This window comes from Trichophyton rubrum, assembly GCF_000151425.1.
Source record: "Trichophyton rubrum CBS 118892 genomic scaffold supercont2.7, whole genome shotgun sequence".
In the NCBI taxonomy this organism is placed as follows: domain Eukaryota; kingdom Fungi; phylum Ascomycota; class Eurotiomycetes; order Onygenales; family Arthrodermataceae; genus Trichophyton; species Trichophyton rubrum.
The window spans coordinates 1,029,397-1,057,294 of NW_003456422.1; the positions used below are offsets into that span (position 1 = coordinate 1,029,397).

Consider the following 27,898-nt stretch of genomic DNA (forward strand, 5'->3'; position numbering starts at 1 on the left):
GGAGATAAGTCAATCACTATGAGCTTGACACCCTTGGGCTCTCGGGCCTTGATCTTGTCTGTCTTCAACGTGGTTTTGGGCTCCAAATTATCCAGCTTCACCTTTTTTTTTCTCTGGCCTGCAATGCAGCGATGTTTACATGTGTCACATGACTAAGTGCACGCCGGTTTCAGGGTCAGGGGTATGATGACTAAGCACAGGCCTTTGATTTTAACGTCAGACTCAAGTGTAGGTTTTGGTTCCTGGTTTCTAACTAGGACATAGGGGGTAGACATAAATAAAGGAAGGAAGTGTAGGAAGAGGTAGTTCAAGAAGACGAGGGGAATGCATTCACGTTGGATGGTATGTGGCTTGGCCGTTCACGTCTGACCTTCACTCCTCCGCTGTCTCCGGCTCCTCTTCCTCGTGCTCCTCCTGTCTCTCGCGGCAGTCGCACTTGTACTTTGCTCGGAAGTCCGCCGCACTCATCTCCTCAAGGATCTGAAGGGCATTCTGACTCGCCTTCAACTTGGCATGGCGAGGAGATGAGGCGACCCCTTCGGCCACGATGTCGTCGTGGACGCAAACCGCCGCGAGGGCACGCACCGTGGTGCCGTCTACGCATGGTATTTCATCTGCTTTCAAGGCGTAGAACGTGCAGCCGAAATCTACGGCGAGTCGAGTGTGAAGGAAGGTAATAGGGTGCTTGTTAGCGAACGTATCGTACACGCTCATGTCCTCGAAATAGTGCTGGATGAACTTTCGGAAGAAATCATCCACAACGTCAAAATTGAAATTCGAATCCACGAATATGGCTCCGAGGTACGCTTCAACAATGTCCGGTAAACACTAAGCAGATGCATAAGACTATCTCTTCGCATAGTTGGCTTGTAGGATGGTTTACTCACCTTTGGCGGTTCGTTTGTGTATGTCCAGGCCTCAAGGTTTCCTTCCATTTTGATTTTCATAGCCTGCAGTTCTTCTGTGTAGCTAGTAATTTGGCCTTGGAGAGTATTGCTGATATGGATAAGATGGACATGGAGGTTCAAGCTGACTGCAAGCGAACCAAGGAACTTGTTGGATACCATTGCCATCTAATCATGTCAGTAATGTATACCTAGTTAGGGGAGGAAGTGTTGTATTTACTTTGTGCTCTGTGAGCCATTGAGGGTCTTTGTCGGGGTATCTCTCAAAAAGATGATTGACGCAAACCATATCAAGTAAAGAATCACCAAGGAATTCCAGACGTTGGTAACAAGGGACATTTGCCCACTGAGATGGATACGATGGGTGCATGAAAGCGGACCGAAGGAGCTTAGGGTATTTGAAACAATAGCCGAGCTTTGACTGGATCTGGTTGGCAACGTCAATCTCAGATGCGCTGGCTGATGCTGTTTGGTAGTTTGGCAAAGAGTACAGTCTTGAGTAGTCTGCCCATCTTTCCACGCGATGGTCATCACTATTGACGAAAACCGTGACTGCCTTGGTGGCCATGTCAAATTTGTGATCAGGACCTCCAGCCAGTAGAGATGCTCCAATTAGAGCCTCGCATACATCGGCAATAGTTTTGTCAGCAAGCGCATGCTCAGGACCATTTGGACCTTCTTTCTTGTCTTTGCCTTTAAGCAGTGTTAAACCCTCGGGATACCATGCTCGTCTAGGGTATAAGTTAGCGGGATGTCAAAATCAACAGGGAGTATCCCATAGTCAGCGTACCTTGAGAATGATCTGCTGCGAATGAACTTGAAAATCTCCAAATTTATTGCATTGTTGAACAAATTCTGGTTGCAGATGAGTAGCATACGCTTGACATGGTAGTCGTATTCATCGTTATCCGGATTCATGGCAAAAAGAGATATGGATGTTGCCATCTTTAAGAAGCAGTCGCCAAGGAACTCAAGCCGTTCATAATTCTTGCCCATTCCGCTTTGGAATCGAATTTGTTCCATGCCGTGCTCCTCTGTGTTCTCCGAGTCTTTAGTCAATGCCTCAAGCGCTAGTTCTGGTGGAATCTTCAGTTGGAGGTTTTCACAGGCCTCCAAGGCAATGAGATAAGATTCCATTCTCCAGATCATTGCTGGGAAAACGAATATTTGTGTGGCCAAGGGAACAGAGATCTAGAGAAGATAGTCAGCATAGTCTTTTCAACATATGATAGAGAGAGTCCATACTGCGGAGATTTTCAATGCCTCCGCGCAGACATAGTAGTCCACAGGAGGACTTTTCGGGTTCTCATCTATATCCAGGAAGTTTCGACGAAGTTGTATGAGTTCCGAGCGCAAAACTGGCTGGTCCCAGTTGCACCTTTGCATGAATCTAGCTCGCGAGTTTTTAAACAGGCTGAGACAATAGTTCATAATGTTGTCCATGTATCGGCGTCGGGCCACGTTCTCTGGAACTGGGTCCTGAGGCCGTCGAGTTGGATCGACTTTGATTGAGAAATAACGATATCTCCCATCCCACTTGTCTACCAAGAACCTGTTCTCGAGGAATTCGTTAGGCATATCAGGCGACCAGAGAAGTTCCTCGTTTTCTTGAATATATTGTAGCATCTGCCAATCGATCAGTTCGACTGGGTTTGACTTTTTGATGTCTGTAACACCGTCAAGTTTCGCGGGTGCAATCAAGTAAGACACCAGCGATGAATTTTCTTCATAAATTTTGTGAAAGACATCCTCGAAGACCCTGAAGGTGAATTTGGTCAAAAGTTCCAATTCAGGTGGTATGACTTTGAGTCCTTCCTCAACTCTTATGCTGCAGCTACCGCATTTCTTATTGTGTTCCAGGTATAAGGGGAAAGAAGGGAAGTCAGGCATTGGAACTCTTGTCAACAATACAATTGGATGGTAAGACCTTTGCAGCTTCTGACAGTCTGAGAGTGAGAGAACAGTGGCGTATAAAATCGTCGGGGACTCTCCCCTGGAGAGTTCCCACGCTGCAGGTTTGGATATCATGCTATATTTGTTGCTTTTCTTAGATGTGATAGCGAGTCGAGCATTTCTCATTACCGGGAGTCGTTTGTGATAGGTTGAGATGAAATATTCATCAAGTAACCTGTTCTTGCGCAGCAGCAGGCACGTCTCAAAGGCTGCAGATTGTTTTGCAAGGAGCTTCCGCGAGGCCGACTTTCCCATGCATCCTCGTATTGGTGATTTCTCGGGGAGTATGGTCTCGCAGATAAAGGCACCATCTTTCGGATGGATTATATAACTAACCTGAGTTGACAGTTCTTTTTCATATTGCTATCTTCGATTAGCGTCAATGATTGAACCCAAGGATGACACTCTTACCAAAGTGCTTGCGTAGTGTGCAAGAACAGCTAATGAAGAAGGGTAGGTCAGCTTTGCACCCGTGCTTTTGATAGTGTAAGACTTTTGCTGCCTGTCTTTTTCTATCATCATATCAATGTCACCAGTTCCCTTTAATAACCTGTCCTCTGGAAGGGATTTGCAGAACCGAGTGAGAACTTCCTATAGATAGCGCCATGGAGTTAGATTCATTTTTCCGCAAACTCTTGCTAAGAGAAGTTACTGTTACTACCTCCGAGCGGCGAACTTCCTCAACCGCAGTCTCATGCATTAAGTTATTGCGTTCCACCATATGTGCAAACTGAGGAATGACATTAGCTTGGACTAGGGAAACTTCCAAATACGTAACTCATACCGTGGACTCCATATGCCGGGCTCTGCCTCTGCTCTGAATATACTGAATGAGTGTAGAGTAAAGATCGAACCTGAGATTGAAGTCAGTTCCAGGACCCGGTATTAAATACTCGTTGAATTCATTCACTGTTACCTAACAATGAGATTGCAGTCTTGAATATCCAGCCCCTCCTCGGCCACGGACGTAGCAAACTAATGACACTAGTTAGCTATTGATAAATAAAGAAAAGAAGTGAAGAGCTCATACCAAGCAATTGATCTCTCCCTTCCTAAAAGCTATCACATTCAGGAACTGTTCTCTGAAAGAGATGTCTAGTCCAATTTTATCACCACCAGACCGGACACCAACCAGTAGGTTTGGCCGAATATATTGAGATCCAATTTTCTTGAAGAGATCCCTAAGAATTCTTGCTGTATGGCGTTGTGCGGTAAAGACAATGCATCGGGTATCTGGGTTTTCTTTAAACCGCCGTAGCAGCTGGTCTCTCAGTAGCAGCACCTTACGACTGAGAAGCTCCGGATTAGCGACTGGGTCACCAAACTCATGTTCCTTGATGATGGCTCCCGCCTCCCTGATCCTTTCAGCTTCCGTATCACATGAGGGCTGGTTGGGTATACTTTTCATCAAAGGCCGGTTTGACCTAGCTTCTAGCTTAGGCAGGGTTTCCTCACTCAAACAGTAGCTCCATATCCAGTCAGAACACCAGCTTCCTAGACTTGAGGATGTCTCACGTGAGAATTTAAATATCTTTTCCAGGACTTTAATATCACCAAACTTCTGCCGAAGCTTTCTATAAAGTGGCGTCTCGAAAGGCAATTCAAGCCTATCATATTCCCAGATTTCTTCTGTTGGCCGAGTCACGCTCTGCCGTAGAAGAGCAGGATTTGATGCCGTAGTTATCTGGCTGTCAAGCATGGCTTCAAGAGTCCTGTGTTAAGATTGATTAGCCCAGAGGGGTTTCCATATTGATACAAGGTACACACTTTGCTGCCCCCACAACCTCAACCTTGGCATCCACTGGCGATGCAGTCATGCCAAATATTTTTGGCTTCCTCTCAGGCTCTTTTAAATAAAAGTCCTTGATAATTCTATATAGAGTATTTTAGCTCAATGTACGTATTATTAAAAACATCACAATATCTTACCTTGCGTACGGATGCTCCTTTTTAGCATGGTGAGCCTCATCAAAGATCAACAGGTTGATTTGGTCAATCTGAATAAAGGAATGAAGCAGGCATTGATGAAGTACTTCTGCCGTACAGACAATAACCATATTTCTTTTGAAGTGGCCTTCCCAGGTCTCCTTATTCCAGAGATCTGTCTGCATTGCACCACAAAATTTGTCTATCTTCTGAGGTATATTGTTCTGTAGTACAGCTGCTTGTTGATAAACAAGCGTAACACTATCAACCTACTTAATATTTAGTATCTTAGCGTATAGAAGTATAAGGTGAAGTAACTAACCAGAAAGAATGAAATACGAGGCGGCAGTCCAAGACTACGATCTGTCAACTCCTGTTCAATGACATGCTTGAGGAGAAGGACGGCAATAAGTGTTTTGCCTGAGCCTATATTACAATAAGTATTAGGTTAATTAAGCATATAGAGCTTGAGTTCATACCAGTCTCGAGTACAGCAATGATATTCTTCTCCTTTGATTTCTCAAAGAGCTCAAGTTGGTACTCACGAGGGTCATGGATAATCGAGGTATAGTCCTGTTTGGCAATTATATTTGTCATTGATAGCTGAGTATCATCAGTTACCTTGATAACAGCCTTGACATCCTCCTCTGTGATAGCTTCAGCGCGCCGTGACAACCTAGTGGATGGGATGGATTAGGAGCAAGCAAGAAGGTTTATGTTAAGGGCTAATATCACATACAAAGCCTTGAATTTACAGCTGAGTGCTCGCCGTTTCTCGCTTGGGTGGGTCGGGTTTGGTTTTTCATCTTCTGTCTCGGACTCAATAGGAGTCCCTGATCGAGTCTCGGGGTTTGAATCAGTAGCCGGAACATTGGTGTTCTCCTCTTTCAATGTCTGAGGGACACTTGTAGTGGCCTTGTCGATGTCAGAGTTATCCCCCATCATATTGGTATTTCCTGACTTCAGAAGGCTAGAGTTGTTGGTTGTGAAAGCGCAGATTGACCAGGAAGAACTCTGAGAAGATATAAATAGTGTACCTGGACGCAGCAGGTTAGTGAAACGGCCAGTTCACTTATACGCTAAAGGCTGAGAAGTGAAAGAATATATCACAGCCAATATCTGCATTTACTGTCTAGTTGGTGAATGGCTAGCGAGGTTGCAGACTGATGTTTGCTTTAGGTGGAACAAGACTCGTTTCTAGCCCGATAGATACCAGTTAAAGTGAATGCATACAAAGAAACTGGATAGCTCGCTTTATTTCATTGTTCTATCAGCCCCTTGATACAATTGCCTTCGCACCAGCCATGAAGAAGCATCAGCCAAACTGCATACAACAAAGTTGTTGCTGAAAGGGAAAAGTGACAGGGGAAAAAAAGGAGGGGCTGTGTACGGAGTAGTTGTTCGATACTAGCAGCATACGACCCTAAAGTAGTGCTCTTCGGCTACTTCAGACCAGACCTGCAAGTTGAGACACCGATAGATGCCGCCAAAGAGCCATTAAGGGATCAGGCAGATTAAAAAGAAGAATCCTGCCAATGTTTGATATTTGATGTTGAGAAGCTTCGTATCAGCATTCAAGTTAGAGTTCAGGGTAGTTACGGTCACGTGGACTGGCTCAAGGCTAACTAACCAGTTAACTAATGGAGCCCGACAGGGTCAACAGACACAAAACCGCGAAGTCATTCAGAGCAAAGGCCTTCGAGAAACAGCTATCTGTAATTTGACGTCAAGAATCACTCAAGTTAGCAGTGACTTACCATGAGTAGCTCGTCCCCAAGCCTGCAATCCTGCCTCGCTTCTGCAAAGGCAAAAAAACAAGAGCTCGAGACGACGGCGGCAGATACAAACAGCCCCGCGTTCCGGGAAGAGCTCAGCAAAGCTATATCTGCCTTTGAGCAGTGCCAGAAACTCATACAGCAGCTGTCGTTGTTCAGTCCCAATGAATCAGCGGAAGACATAACTACCGGAGATTTACAGTATGCAATATAGCCCGAGGACACGACCAGATGTGAGCTAATGCCGGCTCGACGTGTAACTTTAGGTTTTTGACAGTCCCATACCTACTCGCCGAACTACACCAACGGTCTTACAGTACGGATCGTCTTAAAACACTCCAGCAGACGCGAGATGAATATGAAAGGTTTCTTGAAGCACTAGACCAATACGACCTTCTCTCGCCTTCAAATAAAAAGCTCTACGAACAGTACCTTGAACAGCCGGAGTCGTTCAGCCTGACTCCTACCAATGATGCATCGGCTCGCAGGCAAGTGAAAATAACGAGATTCAAGGAAGAGAAGGAGCTTAGGCGGAAATTAGAGGTTTGTTTGTTCTCAGCTATATGTCTATTATTCAAGGAACACGACGGACGGTTGGTTGCTAACGGAGGGAAACTATAGTACCTTTCGCAAAACAGGGATTCGAGTCACAACGACGATGACCTAGTACGGCAGGTGTACCTCGCGGAAATCAATTTCTACACGCACCGAACTTTCCAATCCCTGGATATGCTGGCGCAAGAACTATCCATGCTTAAAGCAGCTCAGTCGCTTCCCCCAGTCCAAAGAACAGACGAACGCAAACCAGGGCTTTCAGACGGGAAGGAAACGGGATATTCCGACCGTCTTGACATGATTGGTTCGCAGATGGGTCGTGGTCGGTATAGCGGGGTGCTGCTGAGCCCAGACGGTAAACCACTTCAGCCGTTTACCTTGACAAGCCGGAGAACCGATATTCAAAGGGGCGTATTCCGACCGGGACACAATCTCCCTACGATGAGCATCGATGACTACTTGGAAGAGGAGAGGAGACGGGGTGGTATCATTGAAGGTGGTGGTGAAAAGTCGGGTATCCCAAAGGAGATTGACGAAGATGATTTTGAAAAGGCTGATGAGGAGACTCTTAAGGCGAGGGCCTGGGATGAGTTTACAGAGGCTAATCCTAGGGGTTCCGGAAATACTTTGAATCGGGGCTAGGCCATGTCTTATTCATGATCTTTGCTGAGGAAGTGTGCCTCAATCCTGGGCAAATGCCATGTTAGCTGTGCTTTCTACCGGCACTGGCAATTGACGGAGGCGTACCCGGCGGGGAAAATTTTCCCTTTTCAGCTCCGGCCACTTTGTCAGAGCTAGGTCGAGCAACTCACGACCCAGAATCTCATATGCCTGAACGCTGAATTAGACTTTTTTGGAATGGAGGAAGAAAAGAGAGCAGAAACGAAAAGGGTATACTAACCTTGTCTCCAAAGTGGAGTCCATCTGTAAAGTACCCCTTATCAAAGGGCTTTGCACCAGGCATGCCTGAACCCGGAAGCATTTCATCGATGTCAAGATGATAGAATGCATCGTCCTGAGTTGTCCCTTCAATCCTACAGACAGACTTTGTGAGGGCATACCAAAGGTCTAAGACGGCCACTCTGCTAGTCTGGGCTTCATACTCCTTACCAATCTCGACTATTTTCTTTGCATACGTCCGTTTCGACTCCCATGTTCTGTGCCCACGGCTCTGCGATGCCACACTGCGCAGAATAATGGCGGCATCTGGGTTATCCAGGAGAGGCTCCCCTACCGGAACTGGGACATTCACTGGGGGTGGTGAAATAAGGATCACTTTGGTCTCCTGCGTGGCAGGGTCGTCCAGTATGGTATTCAGGTAATGGCGGATATGCTCTTCATACTCTTCAAGGGGGACCATGGCTCCACTCAGTGATAGACATGCATCGTTGGCTCCCAGGAATATGGTGATAAAGAGCGGTGCTGGTGGTCCTCTTGACTTAATAGCTCCCATTAGGTATTCATTAAATTGTCTCCGCAACGACCTTGACGTTTGTCTGATCCAAATAAGCCCATGTTCGTAGAATTGCCACCGAGTGGGAAACGGATGCTTAAACATACCCAGAGTAGCCTACTCTCCTAGTCAATTTGCGATTCTCCAGCATAGCCACTCTCATAGCAAGCAATTTAAAAGTAGAAAGAGAAATATGAAAGAAAATTCAGGATAAACTGCCTACCTTCGTTCACGACCTCCACTCTATCTGCATAGTACTTCTGCAGCTGCCAGCCAAAGCCGACGTCTTGCGAGAAGAAACCCCTTTCGGTCAGGGAGTCGCCAAAGAGATATATCCGCGGATAGTCGTTAGGCGTGACCTTGTCCAGCCTGCTGTCCCGCCGGAAGTATCGATAGGACATGGCTAGTCAGTTAACTAGGTAGTTAGTTGAACTAGCCTGTGGGGATATAATTTAAGGTCGAGAGAGTAGGGCGACTATTCTGTCTGGAAAAGAGAGAGACAGCGGACCGTCGACAGCCTCTTCCTGGCTATATGGCATGCGCGGGGCAAAAGAAAGCAGAAGAAGACGAGAGAGCTACGGGAAGATGGAAAACGGATGCGAAGGCACGCATCCCGGGGTTGAGATGCTCTTGTTCTAGGCCGGGCTCTGCGGATGCAGCGCCTGCAGGAGCCGTCTAGTTCATAGACATACATATACGCATTGGGTTGGCGAGCAGCCTTGGTTGGGCCGACTAGTCACAGCCTCTATGCCGCCGCCCAGTGGGACACGGGACGGGAGCGGTTTTAATAGAACTCGATAGACACTTGGACTCTTTTTTAGAGCTACGATTTCACTGCCTAGATAGACTAAGAGCGCGAACTAGTCGATATCGGGCGCCATCCCCTGAGGCTAACTATGGGGCCCTGTTGTGCCTAGATCTTGGAGAAAGCAAAGAGACAGGCGCATTCAGTTAACTATGTAGTACGACTCTCAGACTGAACCAGCCCTCCTAGCAGTCTGACTGGTTAACTATCCCACGGGATGAGGGCAGAAAGAGGGACGAACGCGAGGTGGTTAGTGTTTACCATGCTTTCTTCTTCTGCTGGATGACTTCAAGGATCTTGCCCGCCCCTTTCTCGACCATTTCGCCTGCAACGGCCTTGCCAAACGCTTCAGCTTGCTCTGGCGTGTGGACATTGCAGTCCTTCTCGATTTCCACGGCCTCCTTGCCGTCTATACTGGTGACGATGCATCGAAGCCTCAGCATCTCACCCTTCCCACTCGCATCCGGAACCCATTCAGTCTCAACGCCGAGGGGAGCACTACATCCACCTTCCAGTGTCCGTAGCAGATTTCTCTCGGCCAAACAAGCGAATGTCGTTTTCTGATCTCCAATCTCCCGCAGCATCTCAACCATTTTCTCATCGTCAGCCCGAATTTCAACCCCAAGCGCCCCCTGGCCCACAGCATGGAGCATCTTCCCATTTTTGGAATCGAGATACTGTGCAATGCGATCTCCGTGTCCCGATCTCAGCAAGCCAGCAGCTGCAAGTATGATACACGTAAATGGGCCGTCTTCCGCATCCAGCTTGGCCAAACGTGTGTCAATGTTACCTCGTACATCAATGACCTTGAGGTGTGGATAATGGCGGCCGAGCTGTGCTGTACGGCGGACGGAGGACGTTCCAACCACCGAGCCTGCCGGCAGTTCCGCAAGTGTCGTCTTTGGCTGGCCCTTCTTGACCACCAGCGCATCTCTGGGATCCTCACGTTTCATGATGGCGCTCAGTGTGCAGGCCTCGGGGATTTGCGTTGGGACATCTAGTCTGGTTAGTAACTGATTTCCCATCAATATTGCTATCTTATAAAACGACCATACTTTAGCAGGCAAGAGGAGAGCATATCACACCTTTCAAAGAGTGCACTACGAGGTCAAGCTGCTTTGCCAGCAGCATCTCCTCGAGCTCTTCCGTCCACAGATTCTTCGACGTGAACTCCCGAAGCGGGGTAATCTTGTTCAGATCGCCAGCAGCATCGCGAGTGTGCACATTGAATTCGCAGTCTGGCCATCTTGCTACCAGGGCATCCCGTACGATCTCTGTCTGGAGTACGGCCAGGTTCGATTTGCGCGTTCCGATGGTGAACGTCTTGCGCGGGGCGTCCATCTTATATGATCGTATGGCCCGTGGGATTCCAAATGTATAGCAAAAAAAGGGTGCGTGTGAGACGCGATGCAGAGTAATCAGGCAATCGTGAAAAAAATAAGCTGCGAGCTATAAAACGAATGAATCTGCCGATGGAGGTGCGATACTGCTATTCCAGGCGAGAAAGCTGTAGAGATTGGTCCTTGCCGTAGCTCTGGAGAGACTGGAGCACTAGGAGATTGTCTTATTTTATTTTAATTTTTTTTTTTTTTTTGGCTTGGTTTTCCCAAAATTATGGCTCTTTGCAGGCCTCTGAAGGCATAGTTCTCTTGACCACCAGGCCATCACTCCAACATTTTTGAGTCCTGTCACTTTTGAACTTAGGTAAGAGGAAAGGGGCCCTGACTAGCTCTGCAATACGGCCACCAAACTAGATAAAATAATATTAACAACAACCGATCGAACGTCGCTTTTCAAGGTGAGCTTCAGGACGCAAACTTATGGGGGCGGTCTTGCTGACATGTGACACCCAAACTGACTAAGCAAGCAATATCACGTGAAACTGACAGAACTCCAGGGGCGGCTTTCGGCTTGGCGATAACCTCGGCATCTCGACGAAGAAGCGCAGCAGAACGAAGAAGGAGAAGCAAGAAGAAGAAGCGAGAAGTCGATAAAACGAGAAGAAGACACCCCTGAAGGCGACGAAGGCGACGACACTGCCGAGAGCCGGCTTAGACTCCCCCGACATAAACAACCTGTGTTGACCTCAACAGCCTTGACTGCACACTCAATTATATCCATCCTACTTCTCACCTCGCCAACTCGCCCCGACGACGTAATAACCTGGCGGCGGCAGAGCACCCCCGGGACTGCCGTTTGACCTGCGGCGCTGTTCTAATACCAGGAGATCGAAGATGGCCTCCAGTAGCGGTAAGAGGACCATGAAGGTCCCGCTGATACCTCTTGCCAGAGACCTGGTCCTTCTCCCAAGCGTCAACCTGCGAATCCCGCTCTCAGACCGCCCCGATATCCCGACGCTCCTCACCTCGCTCTTCAGCAGACATGCAAAGCAACGACAAAACAACACTCCGATCCTGGTGGGATGTATTCCCCTGAACTCACCCTTTCTGTCCAAAGACGGCCAGTTGCTCCTCACCGACGGGGACAAGGCGAGGGCTCGGTCGATAGACGAGGAGCCTGTCAACCCTGCAGCAGCCGGAGTCAACGACCTCTTCCAGTATGGAACGATCGCTAAGGTGGTCGGAGTCCAGGGAAGAGCAAATGCGGAGCCCTTCCTGCTTGTCGAGGGAGCGAAGCGGTTCTCAGTGCAAAAGATCTTGAAGGAGAAACCTTTCTTTGAAGCAGAGGTGTTGGTCTATGACGAGCCAGGTAGGATAGCTTATATTCCGCTAGGCACTGTGTACTCTGCTAACATGGGTTTATTCCTCTACAGTCCCTCACTCTATCGACCCCGAAATCCCTGAATTGTTCCAACAGCTTAAACAGCTATCTCGCGAACTCCTAACTGTTCTGCGACTCGCCTCTGTTTTTTCGGCTTCGTCCAGCATGTCTCCTCTGATTGCTCGGCGGTTTGAACTTTTCATCGCGAAACGGGATATATCTCAAGCTGGTGCTTTGGCAGATGTCATTGCTGATTTGATCGATGCCGGCTTCGAGGAGAAACTCCGAGTCCTAGCTTCCGTCGAGTTGAAGGACAGACTGGAACGTGTCATTGAAATGTTGACCAAAGAGGTCCAGGGTATGAGAAATAACATAAAGGTGACAACATTTACTACAACAATACCTTCCACCATGGGAGTTGATATCAAACAACTCGACCCTCGGCAGCGGGAGCTCTACCTCAAGCGTGGTATGCAGATGAATATGCCTGGCATGCGAGGAAACGGAAGCGGAGACGACGGAGAGGACAAAGAGCCAAACGAGATAGACGAACTTCAACAAAAGCTCCAGGAAGCGCAGCTGAGCCCTGAAGCGCAGAAGGTTGCCGACAGGGAGATTAAGAGGCTTCGCAAGATGAACCCTGCAAATGCTGAATATGGAGTTTGCCGCAACTACTTAGAAAATATTGCGGAGATTCCCTGGTCTAAAGCCACCGAAGACCAGCTAGGCCCAGAAACATTAACTCGGGCTAGACAACAGTTAGACAATGACCACTATGGACTTGAGAAGATCAAGAAGCGTCTTTTGGAATACCTTGCTGTCCTGAAGCTGAAGCAATCTTTAAACAACGATGTTGAGTCACAGATAACTGAGCTCTCCAACGACCTCACAGCAAAGCAAAACGCCACTGAAGACGATGACTCTTCTTCCATCGCTGAACGGGATGCCATCGAGACAAAGCTACAGCTGCTCAAGTCGAAGCGTGTAGTTGATAAATCACCAATTCTTCTTCTGGTTGGCCCTCCAGGTACTGGCAAGACTAGTCTGGCCAAATCCATTGCTACATCACTCGGTCGCAAATTCCACCGCATTTCTCTCGGTGGTGTCAGGGATGAGGCCGAAATTCGTGGCCACCGCAGGACCTATGTCGCAGCTATGCCTGGACTCATTGTCAATGGTCTTAAGAAGGTCGGAGTTTCAAACCCAGTTATGCTCCTCGACGAAATTGACAAAGTTGGCGGCGCAAACTTCCACGGCGATCCATCAGCTGCCATGCTTGAAGTCCTTGATCCTGAGCAGAACCATACCTTCTCCGACCACTATATCAATATCCCCATTGATCTGAGTAAGGTACTATTCATTGCTACTGCAAACTCTCTGGAAACCATTCCTCCACCACTGCTTGATCGTATGGAGACTATTTACTTATCCGGATATACCACTGTTGAAAAGCGGCATATCGCGAAGCAACACCTCCTCCCGAAGCAAATTCGAACAAATGGTCTATCTGAAGGCCAAGTCATAATCACGGATGAGGTTATGGACAAGATTATAACCTCTTATACCCGTGAGTCAGGGGTTCGGAATCTTGAACGCGAAATTGGCGCCGTATGCCGGTTTAAAGCAGTTCAATATGCAGACGCCAAAGATTCATCGCAACTTGACCAGTACAAGCCTAACGTGTCCGTTGATGACCTCGATGAAATACTAGGCATTGAACGGTTTGACGAAGAAATCGCTGAGAAGTTGGCCAGGCCAGGTATTGTCACAGGCCTTGTCGCATACTCCTCTGGCGGCCAGGGCAGCATTCTCTTTATAGAAGTGGCTGATATGCCGGGAAGCGGAAGTGTTCAACTCACCGGTACCCTAGGTGATGTTCTCAAGGAGTCCGTCGAGGTGGCCCTTACCTGGGTCAAGGCTCACTCATATGAGCTTGGTTTAACACAAGATCCTAATGAGGATATCATGAAACACCGCAGCTTGCATGTCCACTGTCCTTCTGGGGCCATTTCTAAAGACGGCCCTTCTGCCGGTCTCGCCCATACCATTGCCTTGATTTCTCTTTTTGCCGGTAAGGTTGTTCCACCTGAGGTTGCCATGACCGGTGAAGTATCTTTACGTGGACGGGTAATGCCCGTTGGAGGAATTAAGGAGAAACTGATTGGTGCTCATCGAGCTGGTGTCAAAACTGTTCTGTTACCCCAACAAAACGTCAAGGATGTTCGAGATGTCCCGAAGGAAGTCCAGAAAGGACTTAATATTGTCTACGTTACGTATGTGTCAACGTATTATACTGCAATTGAAACCAGCTGCTAACCATATCCCCAATTTATAGGCACATCTGGGACGCTATCAAACAGATCTGGCCCGATGGCCATTGGCCTGGAGAGCAACGTCACCCAGTGTTTGAGAGTCGGCTGTAGTCGTGCTCGCTCAAATGGGAGTTTCTCCTATGATACGAGTATAATGGAGCGTATAATGGAAAACGAAACGGTTGTTCAAGGACGGGGTTATCACATACGTCAAGGAGTTCAGCAATGAATATTGCATGTTTCGGTTGTCTTTTGCTTTCTCCCTCGTTTCAGCGTTTAATTAACTCTATACTTCATTCATTTGTATATTTAGCAATGCTTTTGAAATTAACTGCATGACTTCCTAATGCCTATCTCTAATATGCAACTGCTTATCAGAGATGGAACTTCTAATCAACACAGTAACAGGGAAGATATAATAATATAATCTGATAATACATAGCAGTAAAAATATTCTAAATGTACAGCCACCAGCCCATCCACGCTATAGCTGGTCAAACAGTAAAACATAACCCTCCAATATCCGAGGGATTATCCCAGAGGCACACTCTTGTCATAGTAGTCCTCCATTCTTGTCTTCAGATAAGAAAAAAAATTTATATTCAATAACTACACGTGCCTTGCGCCGGATTGAAACTCGCAGTTTTAGCTTCCTGGTGACTGAACTGGTTCCTGTGTCTTCGATGCTTCCTTTGGCTCGCGTTCTTGCCTGTTGAATAATGGCCTCTGAGAGCTCAGGCCCAGTGCTTGCCAGGTTGGCTGCCACTGCTCTTCACCCTTTAGAACCTGCTCTGCTTGTTCGGCTAGCATCTGTCGTTTTCGTGTGGGTGCCTTCATTGGCGCATCGTGAGCGTGCGCAGCCTGGAAGTCCTCTTGCATCTTCTTGGCTTCAAAGAATGTGTCACGTTCCCATCTAAGTAGCAGTTAGGAAATTATCCTAAAAGATCTCATTGTCTAAGTCTAAACTTACGGTCCAAAGTCTTCTGGTTCTTCCGGCCACACGAAGGGTTCGGTCATCTCAATTGTCATTTTCTTCTTCGGCATTGGGCGTCGCATCGGGCCAACGCCCTGCCTTCCTCGGGGAAGTTCACGCGTAACCTTCTGCTGTTCAACATAACTTCGTACTTTGATAACGTCGACATTGTATACTCTCTTCATATAGTCTTTCATGTCAAGTTTGTTGAACGTAAGAGGAACCCAAAAGGAGGCATATCGAGGAGGTAAGAACGGAGTCCTTATGAGCGTAAGCACGAAATCTGGTCTGCATAGGGAATCAACACAGAGTTAGCAATCTAGCAACATGATCAAACCGAATTGAGACGTCAAAAATCCTGCAAGTGTTTTTGAAAGCAGGCCAGGGCTGTTATTCGTGGACTGACAAATATATCTGCTTCCGCTGGTCAAGTGGAAGTGGTTTCGGCAGACTTTTAGGTATCGCCTTGGATATTGTTGATGCCATTGCAATATCTATCCTCTCAATAAGGGTTAGGGAATTCAAGTGAGGACCTCAAGAGGCGGTATGTAGTGGGAGAATTAATAGAAGAAGAATGAATGGCTTTTGACTTGTCATTGAAGGCACTTTTTTTTGAACATTTGAGGTTAAAATGGTCACGGTTGGTCTCTCCCGCGCACCGTACTCGAACTCTATCTGGAAACCTTAATTACCACCAATAGTTGTTGATATGGAAGGGGATGTAGAAAGCCAGAACGAGCAAACGCTGGCTTTACTGATACAGCCAGTCCAACAATTAGAAATATCGTGGTCTCATATTCTGATCATAGCCTAATTACATGAAATTTTTAGCCATTTTCCCCCGAAATAATTATGGAGGCCCAGATATGGTCAGGTTTTCCATCCCTATCCTAGCATCGGGTTCAGGTATCTGCGGTTTCTGCTCGAGTTGTTCGTCTGCTTCTGAATTTTCGAAGCCATTATTCCCTCCTTCTTGATCTAAGTTGTCATCTTCATTTTCTTCATTCTCATCGATATCTTGCTCGTCATCAATGTCTTGGTCGTCATCTTCAGGGCCCCGAGCATCACCATCAACACCAACTTCTTTCATATATGCCTCCAGCTCCTTAGCCATCTTCTTCGAAAAACCCGATGCCTCGACAGCCACATCTAGCCTAGGAGTTCCGTCTGTTCCCACCAGTTTTCGGGCCTCGGAGAAGAAAGGCCCTGGTTCATCACTGACAAACCCAAACCGCCGCTGGAAATAACGTTTGATGCAGTTGACATCTCTGTCAAAGTACATCTCAGCATTCGCATGATCCACGGAGACCATCTGAGGAAAATCAATCACAACTGGCGTGAGCTTGATATTATCTTCTTTCTTGTCCTTATTTTCTTCATTAGTTTCCATAGGTATTTCCTCTTCTTTTACTAGAATGTTAAATTCGTTATAATCGCCGTGTATCAAGCCAAATTTGGCCAGTTCCATGATAGTGTCGATTAATTCAGCATATAAAGCAGCAGGGTTGGGAACAGAGGATATTTGCCGAAGGGGGAATGCATCAATCATACTCATAACGATGGTATGTCGATTTTGTGAAATAGGTTCAGGGACAGAAAACCCATGATCCCTTAGAGCCTTCATGAATGCAAATTCTTTAATCGCAGCAAGTCTGGACATGTACATCCATGACGCAGAGCTTCGGTGTCGGAGGTAATCTCGGTTATTCTTGATCGAACGGAAAGATATCCGCCCTAATCGGTGTATCTTCAAGATTCGTTGCGTTCCAGATGCCTCTGCCACGGCTATAATATCTGATTCTTTCCCGACGCCTATTTGGTTTCCCACAGAGTAAACCACCTGTTGCTTTTGGTACGTATTAAGAGCAAGATAATCAAGGCCTCCGTATGTAAGCCGATAACCATCATCTAATAGAACATCCTATATCAGTATCTTCGGTAACCTCTATCATTTCTCTCAAATAGCGTATGCGTACATTTGGCATTCTTCACGCGAGCAATTAAATTGAGCTTTGCAAGATTTGATATAGACTTATGAACAGCACTTCCCCCTCGTAGGCCGGAAAGTCGAACGATTAGTGGGGTTGGAACGACTTCATGGTTTCTGCTTCCCGTCTCAACCTGGAGACACAATTAGCAAAAGATAGAAATTCGCCAAACATGAATTTACTTTACCCCTGTGAGTACTCGAAAGTCTTCCCCGGTCAGGTACCTCAAGGATTTCGCATCCAACTTCATGGTTATAAGTATGCTCAAGCTCAAGTGTGTCTTGTCAATACGCAGAGAAAGTCCGTTTTTATGGATGATAAAAAAAAGTAGCGCGGGCGAGCTTATCGTCACGTGATTATGGCATGCCCGGGCGGCTGCTAACTAGCGCTTGATCTAGGCTATCCATCTAAGAATAGTAAAATAAATCCACAGCAAGATGTCAAATCTAAGTGAGGTGACTAACGAACGATTCAGCTTTATTACTGAAAATACTGCCTTATAGAGAGGATAATTGCCCTAACTTATACTCTACCAAACTCTTTCAGGTTGCCTGGGTTGCGAGTATAACATAATCTAGCCTAAGCGCTAGTACTAAAATAGGAAAAGGTAAACGCCCAACCTCACTTTTCCATTTTTGGCCAGGCCTTGCCAGACATTGGTCTCACTCCAATCTCAAGCATCGACATCTGGTCTTTGCCAGCTCTGCGCCCACGCATCGCAACTACGCATGGCTTTTTGACCTTTTCGCTCGTTTTTTGGTCATACTGCAACTGGTCACGGACATTTACCCTCCCCTCTTGCTTCAACTGCACTCTTGGATTGCCGATTGGGACCCCTTTTCAACTTCGACAGTTCAGCGCCCCGCTGCACGCCTTGCTCGTCCGATAGCCGCATTCCCAACAGGTGTGCCAGGCCTGGACGCCATGGGGTTTGGAGATCTTGACTCGATATGCCGGAAGGCGGCGTTGCCACTATGCTCTCTCGTTGGACCGAAGACGGGGTTCGCAGGGACGAGAGGAATACTACCAAACTGTTATGCGAGAAGCATCGAGGTCGCCAATACGATTATTTTCCAGGGCGCGGCAGGAATAATACATATCATGGCTTTGGGAATGGCAGTGGTTATGATCATCCATATCCGATCGAAGTTTACCGCAGTCGGTAAGGATATTTTGCGCGAAAACTCTTTCTACATGTAGAAGTGATGGCGACTAATGCGTGCATTCTCTTTTATAGGCCGAAAGGAAATCATAACATCCTTCTATCTTTATATGGCTCTCACTGTCTGCTCGCTTGTGCTTGATACGGGAGTAACTCCGCCAGGCAGTGCAGCTATGCCTTACTTTGCTGCGGTACAAAATGGTCTGACGTCCGCGATGTGTACCAGTCTTCTGATCAACGGCTTTGTTGGATTCCAGTTATATGAGGATGGCACTGCCCTTTCGGTATGGTTGTTGCGGTTCTCCTCCTTAGGAATGGGCTTAGTGTCTGGAGCGATATCTCTCTTGACCTTCCAGGGATGGGCAGGTCTTTCCCCGACGAATACTGTTGCCATGTTCGTGGTTCTCTACGTGTTGAATGCCTTGTGTTTGGCTATATATGTGATCATGCAGATTATCCTCGTTGTCAATACTCTCCAAGATCGATGGCCTTTGGGACACATTACGTTTGGTGTCTTCTTCTTCGTTGCTGGACAAGTCATTCTATACGTGTTTAGCGATACAGTCTGCGAGGGTGTTCAACATTACCTAGATGGATTGTTCTTCGTTACTTTCTGCAATCTGCTCTCTGTCATGATGATCTATAAGGTAAGATTTCTGAAATATCCCCCTCCTGCACAGTCAATACTAATCAACTTCCAATAGTACTGGGATTCCATCACCAAGGAAGATCTCGAGTTCTCGGTTGGTCTAAAACAGAACAACTGGGAAGTGAAAGAGCTTTTACCTGAAGAAGAACGCCGGGCCACCTTTTATGTTGACACCAACTCGGAGTATGCTGGCAGCATGTACCACAACCGAAGCTCAGCACATGGTGGCCATCCAGCTTATTAAACCGCATTTCGATTCTTTTGACCGCCACTCACCTTCTATAATTCATCTTACTTTTCGAACAGTTCCCCCCTTTTGGAGTTCTATATACCATATAATTGATGATTACCGCCCCTTGTACCAGCCTATCTTGTCTCCATGTCCCTTGCGGTGGTTATTACATTGTGTTTTTCTTTTCCCTGACGAGCTCTTGCGTATTTGGCGTTTCTATTTCTGACCCTGTGTGCGCTGTAGCATATATATGCATGCCTTTGACCCATTTATGTATCATTTTCATTTTCTCCCTGTTATACCTGCTGATACTAGAGCACTACATACCAACCAATACAATTTTGTTCATTACCAATTGCATTACGCATGGTCCGCATATATGTACGTTAGATGCGAGATTAGTCGTGATCGCCTACAGGGCAATGCCCGTCGAGTGCCCATGTATGTCACTCGAGGACAATCACTCTTCTCACCAATTAACCCCCTCAGCTTTTCCACATATCAAAGAACCCAGCAAGAAGCAATTAGAGCATGCCATGCCAGGAACAATGACTGAATAACACGAGATAGCTCGGAGATCGGCAGAAGGTCTGCGTCACTCACGGTCAGAGGGAGGTGAAATATCAGGCATCAACACGGGATGCGTGATAGCGTGACATCCTTCAAGACAACATGCCACCTCCAAGCGGGAAATCAAAATCCCTGTTGCATTATTGTCAGCCACCATCAAGATACAAAGGCTGCGAGGGTGAGCCGATATGGATGGAGCATGCAGGTATGGTGTGGTGTTGATGGAGGGATACTGATAAGCAGCTTCTGCACAGTGTCAGCGCGCCAACCGGGTTTCAGAAGTAGTGTTCGGGAGAAGCCGGATGCATCCGGACATCTTTCAATATCTATCATAGGTTATGGCTGTTAGTTAGTTGGTCATGCTGTAGCACTCACCTTCTCCGACACCAATATTGGGGGTTTATCGAGGAGAAGAGGCCGGGTTTGCTCTGCATATTGCATGCTTTCTTGTGCTTCTTGCTCTATATGTAGCTCCGTAGTAGAGAGACACTAAGTCATTTGGTTGGTCAAAGAGAGTATCACGTGATATGGCTTTCCCAAGCAAAAAATCTTACCAAAGGGCTTTTTGCACGATGTGAAAAACGACGAAGCAGCGAATAAATCAAGTGTTCACGATGCCTCCACGACTGCCGCTGCGGCTTCTGTCGCAATCTGTCTCGTCGATTTCATCCTCCATTCAGTCACATGTCTCACCATCGTTTCTTTTCCTATTACCATCCATCCATACCCAGACCCGAGCGGCTTCAATTCTAGCCTCGCTCTCCGACAACCCAGGAGCATACAGCAAGAAGATCCGACGCGGCCTTGGTCCTGCCTCAGGCAAGGGAAAGACCGCCGGTCGTGGTCACAAGGGTCAGGGGCAGAGAGGAAGCAAGAAGGCATTCTTCAATGGAGGACAGACGCCGGACGAAGTTGTGCACGGAGAGAGGGGCTTCGACAACATGTGAGTTGAAAAAGAACGTTCAATTGGAGACTACTTCCCTTATCTGCATCAAACATACTAATATAATGTGCGAATTGAACCATAGATTCGCGTTGAAAATATCTCCCGTCAACCTTGATCGCATCCAAGACTGGATTGACCAAGGCCGCCTCGATCCTTCACAGCCCATAACACTCCGAGAACTGGTGAAGTCTAGATGTATACACGGCATAAAGGATGGAGTTAAACTGCTCTCACGCGGCGGAGAAGGCGCCCTCAAACAACCTATCACGATCATTGTCTCGCGCGCCTCTGCCAGTGCAATCCAGGCCGTCGAGGCAGCTGGTGGCTCCATCACGACTCGATACTACACCAGACACGCCATAAAGAGGATTTTAAGCGGCAAGACTGATCCTTATGTCTCTCTTGCATGGAAGGATACCTCGGAGAAGCTTGCTGAGGCAGCCGCCAAGGGCGAGGACGTTTCTCACATCGACACCGAGCTGATGCAGAAAATTGGCATGGGCATCGATAAACCGTTGACAAAGGGCAATGGGTTCCAGTACCGTTTACCTGACCCGACCAGCCGAAGGGATATTGAATATTACCGAGACCCAGCCCATCGAGGGTACCTGAGCTACTTGGTCAAGGAGGGAGACAGCCCCAGCTTGTTCTTCACGCCGCCATCCGCAGAGCAGAAGGCGAAGAAGGCCGTCAAGAAGTCGGCAGAGAACAGAGTCTGGTAGTGTTCTTGATCTTCTTGTCGGCTAATAATAACCTTGACCGTGGCTGTTGGTTGTCTGTGGCCCTTCTTTTTCTTTTTAACCTCTCTGCTGTCTTTTGTGAAACCGGAATGTATGCTTTTGGATTCTTGGGGATTACATAGTTCATGTAAGATGTACCAATTGTATATTATAGATAACTTCAAACAATAGAAGGAAGTGAACGTGATCATCTCCATCCTTCCAGCTCTATCGTACTACTACCATTGTTCACCAAGTGCCTTCATCTCCGTGTGCCCGGTACACATCGCAAGCAAGCAGAATCTCAGAGGCTGCCGAAAAGTAACCTGCCGAAAAGTAACACTACACTCGTCAGATCTGACACCAAGACCAGTCATGCCAGGTTATCAAATATCATTCCTAATGGAAACTCCTATCAGTTTCAAATACAACCAGTCAAGCCAGCGCCGAGCAGACTTGTCCTGTTTCTTTGCTTATTATTTCGAGCCCTTGTCAAGGCCTGCATGCTACTAGTGAACTCATAATATGAGTGTACAACCACTGTATATGCCGTCTATCGTCCAGCCAGCGTTGTCCCTCTGCACGCGCACTCGCAGTCTGAGGCAGCTCGGGATGCAGGAAGTCTAACCTGCAGGCAGCAAAGCCAGGCAAGTCAGAAGTTAACACATGCACACATGCGAGCAACGGGTTATACAGCAAGCATTGGAAGGGAAGAATGGAGGATTGTGCTCCGCAGCCCGGAGAGACGCAAGGAGTTGCTGCGTTTCTCCGTGAAAACCTGCAGCCGTAATATGGGGTAGATAAGAGTGCCTTCCAATGAACGACGCCGAGTTACGCTTTAGTTCGCGAAGTGTCAACCGAGCCCTCGCCCCAAACGCCGTCCGTCCGTCCGCTTCCCCCACGTCGAGCAACGCTCGAGTAACGAGAGCAGCAGTGAAGTACATACTTCGGCGGCCTCGTTTGCGACCCACTAATGATAACTCAGAGCTTAATGTATGGTGGTGCCCTCAGAGAGGACAGCGACAGTCCTGGTGACGGTGGTGAGGGGCGGACGGGGAATAAACAAGTTCGCTGCGAGATCGCCGGCGCAAATATCAGGATTTCAACCTACACCTTTCCACCTCCTCGTCTTTGCCACAAAGGTAAAGGGGAGAAAGACAGCGCACACACTCGCCCATCCCGTTTCGGTCAGCGGTAGGGATCATTGCCTCTCGGAAATAGGAATAAAGGCTGCGTCTTCTCCTGGCTCGGAGGTAGGGACACCTGGGCAGGGAGACTAAGCGACCCGGACAAGGGAGGGCCCTGTCCTTGCACCAGAGGTGTGATATATGTACGGCCCGACAGGGAGGGACAGGAGCTAGCTTGCTCTGCCGGCCAGATTGACTCTGACAGACAGTAGTAAGTAAAGATGTGTATATGCAGCGTACGAGTTGAATGCACAGGGGTGAGCAGCCTTCTTCCCCACAGCAGTCAAGTGTAAACAAAGTGTTCTCTATACACAGATGGTACAAGGATACATGGAGTCCAGCGCCAATGAGACGGATGTCCGTCCACTGGAGAGCAAGGGGTATCTAAGTAAGATTAAGAGCAGTGTGGAGTCTTAGCTAAGTTAGCTGTCGTTTCTTACGATAGAAGGATAAACAGACGTGGAGAAGAGGCGAATGTAGGTATAGGATTAGAGGACTATACTTATGAGGGGGAGTAGTGGACGAGGCCCGAAACCGCCTTGAGATGCTAGATAGGAGGAAGGGAGATGAAGAGAGGAGCGGCCATGCAGGTTGATAGCTAAGTACACACATATTGCAACACACCACACCACACCACACCGCTTCTCATGCCACGCCATCCGCCACGCCGTATCATGCCATGCCATGCCATGCCCATATGTCCATTCATCATAAGAAGCCAGAGCGAAGAGACATTAACAAATAAGTAGGAGAAGAGACGTAAGACACACCGTTAACACCAGTAGCTGAGCAGAGCAGAGAACGCAACACATGAGACCCATGATATCCGACGCAGATGAGGAACGAGTCAAAGAGGAAAAAGAAGATGAGCCAGCCATATCAAGATGTTTCCCGCCAACGAGTACACGAACGAACAAGAAGGAATAAGAAACAAAGCGAGGGATAACTAGCCGAGAAGATGGAACGGATGCGAATAGGACGGAAGAGGGTACAGGGTATCAGTCATGAGAGCGTAACAAAAAGACACAAGCAATAATGATGATGATAATAGAGACAGGAACATGCATAAGACATGAGGCAGCCATCCCAGCAAACAATCGACAAGCATGAAAGTAGATGATGTTAACAAGAGGTAAGAGGAACAAGGGAAAAAAAGAAAAAAAAAATGAGCAGAAGAAGAAAAGAAGAAGCTAAAACGCTTAACTTTCAAAACGTGGAGAAGTGGAATCAAAGCGAACATCAAATGAATGCCTCCAGATGCTAGTTGGTGATGGTATTGGGTAGATGCGATTGTTTTTCCCCATTCACACCTTTCATGAGGAGAACCCCCATCGATTGAGGCGAGTGGCGAGCTCCACAGTATCTGCACAGCTTTGAAACCATCGGCAAGCAAGGACATCGGAGATCGTCCATCGTTTCACGGGGTCCATCTCAAGACACCCCTCAATCATCTCCAGTGCGCCTTCACGGTCTTGCTTCTCGGATTCGTCCGAGGTAGCCAAGACAGCGCTGCGGTCCCATTTGCCGGCCAGAATGTTGCTCGGGATACGTGGCTGAAAAGAACTCTGGAAAGGCCTGGAACCGACGATAAGGGAGTAGGCAACGACGCCGAACGCCCAGACGTCGACGACGGGATCAAGGACCCCTACGTTGGCCATCAGGAGCTCGGGGGACGCATACTCCAGGCTGCCGGCCACGCTGGTGCTTGTGTCGGACGGTCCGATGGTTCTAGGTGGAGGTCGATCAGCGGCGTTGTCGTAAGGGTCCGGCGAGCTGCATGTGTCGGTGGTCATCCATTCGGCCATGCCAAAGTCACAGAGGATCAAGCGGGGGATATCTCCAGAATCCTCCTGGGGCTGCAGTAGACAGTTCTCCAGCTTGATATCGCGGTGGACAACACGGGCGTCCTCGTGTAGGTATCGAAGAGCACAGGCCAACTGGTAGGAGTACTGCTTTGCGTGGGAGAGTGGGATTTCATGGCGCTTCTTCTTGACCAAGTCGAAGAGGGAGCCTCCTTCGGTAAGTTTTGTGAAGCAGAATGTAGCGTAGTCAGTTTCGTAGACCGCGTCAAGCGGCAGGATATGTGGATGGTTAAGGTACCGCCAGATGCGAACCTCGTGGTCAAATTCGGCCTGGGCTTGGTCGTTTTCTCTCTCGCTTTTGCCCGAGAGGTACTTTTTCACGATCTTGACAGCATGACGGATCGTCTGGCCTTCGTCGGTGACTTTGAACGCTTCCTTGACGGTGCTGAAGCCTCCAAATCCGATCTGCTTGCCGATAACGTAGTCCTGCCCGATGACTTGACCCTCGTCGTCAGGCTTAGGAGCAGGAGCCTCTTCACGGTTCATGGTAGAGAGAAAAGCGCTGGCGGGTGATTTACCGCTCATGTTGGGCGATTTGCGAGAGTAGGAACGCATGGACTGTCGTAGACTGTTTGTACGTCGACCGAAGGAGTAGCTTTCGGTGAGGCTGCCGTAGAGATGACGGGAGAGACTCGGCCACGAGTCTCCTTCGCTGTCGATCGAACCATGGCGGCGGAGGTTTGGTGAAGATAAAAAGGGTGAGGTGAGGCTGCCCTGGCGTGAATCTGGCGGCGTTCTCAGTTCATCAGAAAGGGGAGAAGCCGTCGAAAGTGAGGTCAAGGACGTAGGCCGTGGAAGGTCAGCATCGGGGGAAAAAACCTCTGATAAGGGGGAAGTCCGTGGAGAGTGACACTGAGAAAAGTCATCTCCAGAGCTATCATTATGACGAGGGCCCTGGTGGTGGTGGCTGTGACGACGGTTGTGGTGGTTATTATTGTGAGAATTGTACCCGTCCCTGTCATTGTTGCTGGCTGCTGCCGTCTGAGCGAGACGCTCGGGAGCAGCGTTGGCGTAGAGCTGCTTGAGCTCTGACGATCCAGGACCCGAGGCAGACCTGACGCCAATCTGGCTTTTCCTTCCAATGCTACCGATGGGCTGCTCCAGGGCGATTTGGTCACCGGTTTCTAGCGTGACCTGGGGATTGAAGCTGATGGAGGGCCTCCGAGTCCTGCCAAAGTGGTGGTCCAGGGGTGACGGGTCCTGGTACCGGTTGGGGTCATATTCGCAGACCTCATCAACGCCGGGAGAGCCATGAAGCTTGTCCTCGGGGTAAGGCACGCTGATGGGCGGCGTTGGTACGTGAGGCGTCCATGACTGCTCCGCCTCCTCCTTTCTGGCAGCCGTATGGGCAGCACCAGCACCGACACCGACACCAGCACGAGCAGAGGGAGAGGCAGAGGGAGACAGGGGCGGAGAGGGAGAGTGGCCGCTGGGGGGAAGGCGACGGTTCAGGCCATTGCTTCCGCCGCGTTGATACATCGGTCCATGCTCTTCGTGGTCTAACACGGGAGACGAGGTGGTGAAGTCAGCGTCGATGTTTAGTTCTGTAAATGCGAGCGCCTGAGCATGGGCCATACCCTCGGCGAAGGGTATGAGGCGAAGACGAATAGAGTACAGCGGCAGACCACGTTCTTCTGGCTTATGGACGCTCCTGAGTGTGCAGTCTCTTGCAGGCGTGGTCGAGGAGGTTGTCCTGGCGAGCAGACGCAAGGGCACATACGCAGGATGCAGCAAGTCTTCTTTGCGCGAGTCGTGTTTCCTGCTACGCAAGGTAGGTAGGCCGTTTTTCAAGAGTGGGTATGGAGTCTGGAGCAAGAGTCAAAAGGCAGTCAAAGGCAGTCGAGGCAGCAGACTTGGTGATGATATATGGGAAGAGGAAGAAGAAGAAAAGAAGAAGTCGAGGTTGAGATGAGGAATAGGACGCAGGAGAGTGGCCCAGTTAGGCAAGCCTGGGCGTTCGCGCAGCAGCGCAAAGAACGAAAAAAAAGGCGAAAAAGAAGGCCCCGGAAGAACCCGGGAGGTCGGACCAGCTACGATAATACCCCTTTGGGCCTAGGGTAGGGCAGAGATAACGCGCGGGCGCTTATCAGTAGCGCCAAGCCCTCTTTTTATCGTTGCTTTTTGTTGCTTTTTTTGTGCGTGTTACGCTTTTCTATTACGAAATGAAGTTCTCCAAGTGGGTGCTTGCGGCGACGGCGCCTTGCCGGATGCGGACTGGCGAGGGCGAGGGCGCGGTGACGTCAGTGTCATGTGAGCTCATGTGACAGACAACCTGTCAGCGATGCGGGGATACGTCGGGCCGGAAGTCCCGTGACGGCCAGTGTAGGACAGCTTATGTCATCATATAGTGGTCCCTTCCCTTTTGGGGCGCTGGGATGTCTGCGCTCCCATTGGCTGCGGTGCGTTTAAACTCATGTTAATTCTGCACGCTGATTCGCCGGCGTCCTCTGGTCCTTCCGCCTCCTCCTTTTTTCCACTTTGGTCTTCCTGGCGATGATGGCTTGTTTGAGATCTTCCTGAACTGCGCAACAGTCGACCTGCCTCGCTCGCTCTCTCTCTCTCTCTCTCTCTCTCTCTCTCTCCTTCTTCTTCTTCTTCTTCTTCGTCGTCTTCCTCTTCTCTGTTCTGTTCCTTGTTCTCGCTCTTGTTCGCCTTCGCTTCTCTCGTTTTGTCGTGTTTTTCCTTGCCAACGAGCCTTCTCTCTCGATCGCTCCTCTGTCGCGGTAAACGCCTTCGTCAAACGGCCATCTTCTTCATTTTTGCATTGGTCAAGACCTGGATGGGTGGTATATTGGACGGATGTTTCAGACAGTTCGCACGTTTAATACATCGCGCAGACGGAGTACTTGATTCATAGTGCTACAAGAAGGACTGTCTCGTTGAGGGGAGTTTTATTGCCTTTGGATACGGAGGACTTTTAGTATATTCCATTCCATGAATGGTTGTCAAGCTCTCGCCAACTCCCTGTCCTCTCTCGTATTCCTCGCAACCTTCCGACATTTTTAATTTTTTTTTTTTTTTTTTTTTTTTATCTCTCGCTGTCCTGCCGGTGATCCAGATCGAACGAGACATTGATCGATAGCTTGCCATTATGACGAGACCACAGATGATCCGAGCAGGTGAGACATTGAACGGTTGATTGCATTGACGGTCTCGTTGCTGACGAACAACCCTTGTTATAGATACAATTGACCTTCAGAACCGC

At 48.5% G+C, this 27,898-nt stretch overlaps 10 protein-coding genes across 12 annotated transcripts; 4 read left to right on the plus strand and 6 right to left on the minus strand.

Annotated features, from left to right (window-relative positions):
• Window positions 1-372: 372 nt before the first annotated feature.
• On the minus strand, window positions 373-5,726 carry TERG_06358 (uncharacterized protein; the record flags this gene model as incomplete). Its single annotated transcript, XM_003233318.1, has 15 exons — window positions 373-828; window positions 888-1,073; window positions 1,126-1,636; window positions 1,696-2,096; window positions 2,151-3,221; window positions 3,270-3,449; window positions 3,520-3,588; window positions 3,643-3,712; window positions 3,775-3,833; window positions 3,889-4,570; window positions 4,626-4,730; window positions 4,788-5,053; window positions 5,107-5,210; window positions 5,264-5,460; window positions 5,524-5,726. 15 exons carry the CDS (start codon window positions 5,724-5,726, stop codon window positions 373-375), a joined length of 4,560 nt encoding a protein of 1,519 aa, XP_003233366.1.
• Window positions 5,727-6,542: 816 nt separating this feature from the next.
• On the plus strand, window positions 6,543-7,756 carry TERG_08903 (uncharacterized protein; the record flags this gene model as incomplete). Its single annotated transcript, XM_003233319.1, has 3 exons — window positions 6,543-6,760; window positions 6,826-7,102; window positions 7,181-7,756. The coding sequence occupies 3 exons, from the start codon at window positions 6,543-6,545 to the stop codon at window positions 7,754-7,756; spliced, it is 1,071 nt and encodes a 356-aa protein (XP_003233367.1).
• A 39-nt stretch (window positions 7,757-7,795) lies between these two features.
• On the minus strand, window positions 7,796-8,672 carry TERG_06359 (uncharacterized protein; the record flags this gene model as incomplete). Its single annotated transcript, XM_003233320.2, has 2 exons — window positions 7,796-7,945; window positions 8,016-8,672. 2 exons carry the CDS (start codon window positions 8,670-8,672, stop codon window positions 7,796-7,798), a joined length of 807 nt encoding a protein of 268 aa, XP_003233368.2.
• Window positions 8,673-9,326: 654 nt separating this feature from the next.
• TERG_06360 (porphobilinogen deaminase) lies at window positions 9,327-10,892 on the minus strand. The gene is made up of 2 exons (XM_003233321.2): window positions 10,458-10,892; window positions 9,327-10,369 (listed from the first exon to the last, which is right to left on the minus strand). Exons 1-2 carry the CDS (start codon window positions 10,711-10,713, stop codon window positions 9,630-9,632), a joined length of 996 nt encoding a protein of 331 aa, XP_003233369.1. The 5' UTR covers window positions 10,714-10,892; the 3' UTR covers window positions 9,327-9,629.
• Window positions 10,893-11,606: 714 nt separating this feature from the next.
• Window positions 11,607-14,516, plus strand: TERG_06361 (ATP-dependent protease La; the record flags this gene model as incomplete). 3 transcript variants are annotated; one of them, XM_003233322.1, is made up of 3 exons in its annotated part: window positions 11,607-12,081; window positions 12,146-14,366; window positions 14,429-14,516. In XM_003233322.1, 3 exons carry the CDS (start codon window positions 11,607-11,609, stop codon window positions 14,514-14,516), a joined length of 2,784 nt encoding a protein of 927 aa, XP_003233370.1. The 3 variants fall into 3 exon arrangements, with proteins under 3 accessions (XP_003233370.1, XP_047606896.1, XP_047606897.1); XM_047750180.1 differs by lacking the exon at window positions 14,429-14,516 and having other exon boundaries at window positions 12,146-14,409; XM_047750181.1 differs by lacking the exon at window positions 11,607-12,081 and having other exon boundaries at window positions 12,259-14,366.
• Window positions 14,517-15,050: 534 nt separating this feature from the next.
• TERG_06362 (mitochondrial 54S ribosomal protein YmL41) lies at window positions 15,051-15,864 on the minus strand (the record flags this gene model as incomplete). Its single annotated transcript, XM_003233323.1, has 3 exons — window positions 15,051-15,318; window positions 15,376-15,666; window positions 15,785-15,864. 3 exons carry the CDS (start codon window positions 15,862-15,864, stop codon window positions 15,051-15,053), a joined length of 639 nt encoding a protein of 212 aa, XP_003233371.1.
• Window positions 15,865-16,228: 364 nt separating this feature from the next.
• On the minus strand, window positions 16,229-17,044 carry TERG_06363 (uncharacterized protein; the record flags this gene model as incomplete). The annotated part of the gene is made up of 1 exon (XM_003233324.2): window positions 16,229-17,044. The coding sequence occupies one exon, from the start codon at window positions 17,042-17,044 to the stop codon at window positions 16,229-16,231; it is 816 nt and encodes a 271-aa protein (XP_003233372.2).
• A 1,246-nt stretch (window positions 17,045-18,290) lies between these two features.
• Window positions 18,291-19,421, plus strand: TERG_06364 (chitin synthase export chaperone; the record flags this gene model as incomplete). Its single annotated transcript, XM_003233325.1, has 3 exons — window positions 18,291-18,528; window positions 18,604-19,175; window positions 19,233-19,421. 3 exons carry the CDS (start codon window positions 18,291-18,293, stop codon window positions 19,419-19,421), a joined length of 999 nt encoding a protein of 332 aa, XP_003233373.1.
• A 1,172-nt stretch (window positions 19,422-20,593) lies between these two features.
• TERG_06365 (mitochondrial 54S ribosomal protein YmL10/YmL18) lies at window positions 20,594-21,647 on the plus strand (the record flags this gene model as incomplete). The annotated part of the gene is made up of 2 exons (XM_003233326.1): window positions 20,594-20,922; window positions 21,008-21,647. The coding sequence occupies 2 exons, from the start codon at window positions 20,594-20,596 to the stop codon at window positions 21,645-21,647; spliced, it is 969 nt and encodes a 322-aa protein (XP_003233374.1).
• A 1,281-nt stretch (window positions 21,648-22,928) lies between these two features.
• On the minus strand, window positions 22,929-26,655 carry TERG_06366 (CAMK protein kinase). The gene has a single exon (XM_003233328.2). It carries the CDS (start codon window positions 26,266-26,268, stop codon window positions 24,145-24,147), a length of 2,124 nt encoding a protein of 707 aa, XP_003233376.1. The 5' UTR covers window positions 26,269-26,655; the 3' UTR covers window positions 22,929-24,144.
• Between the last annotated feature and the right edge of the window lie 1,243 nt (window positions 26,656-27,898).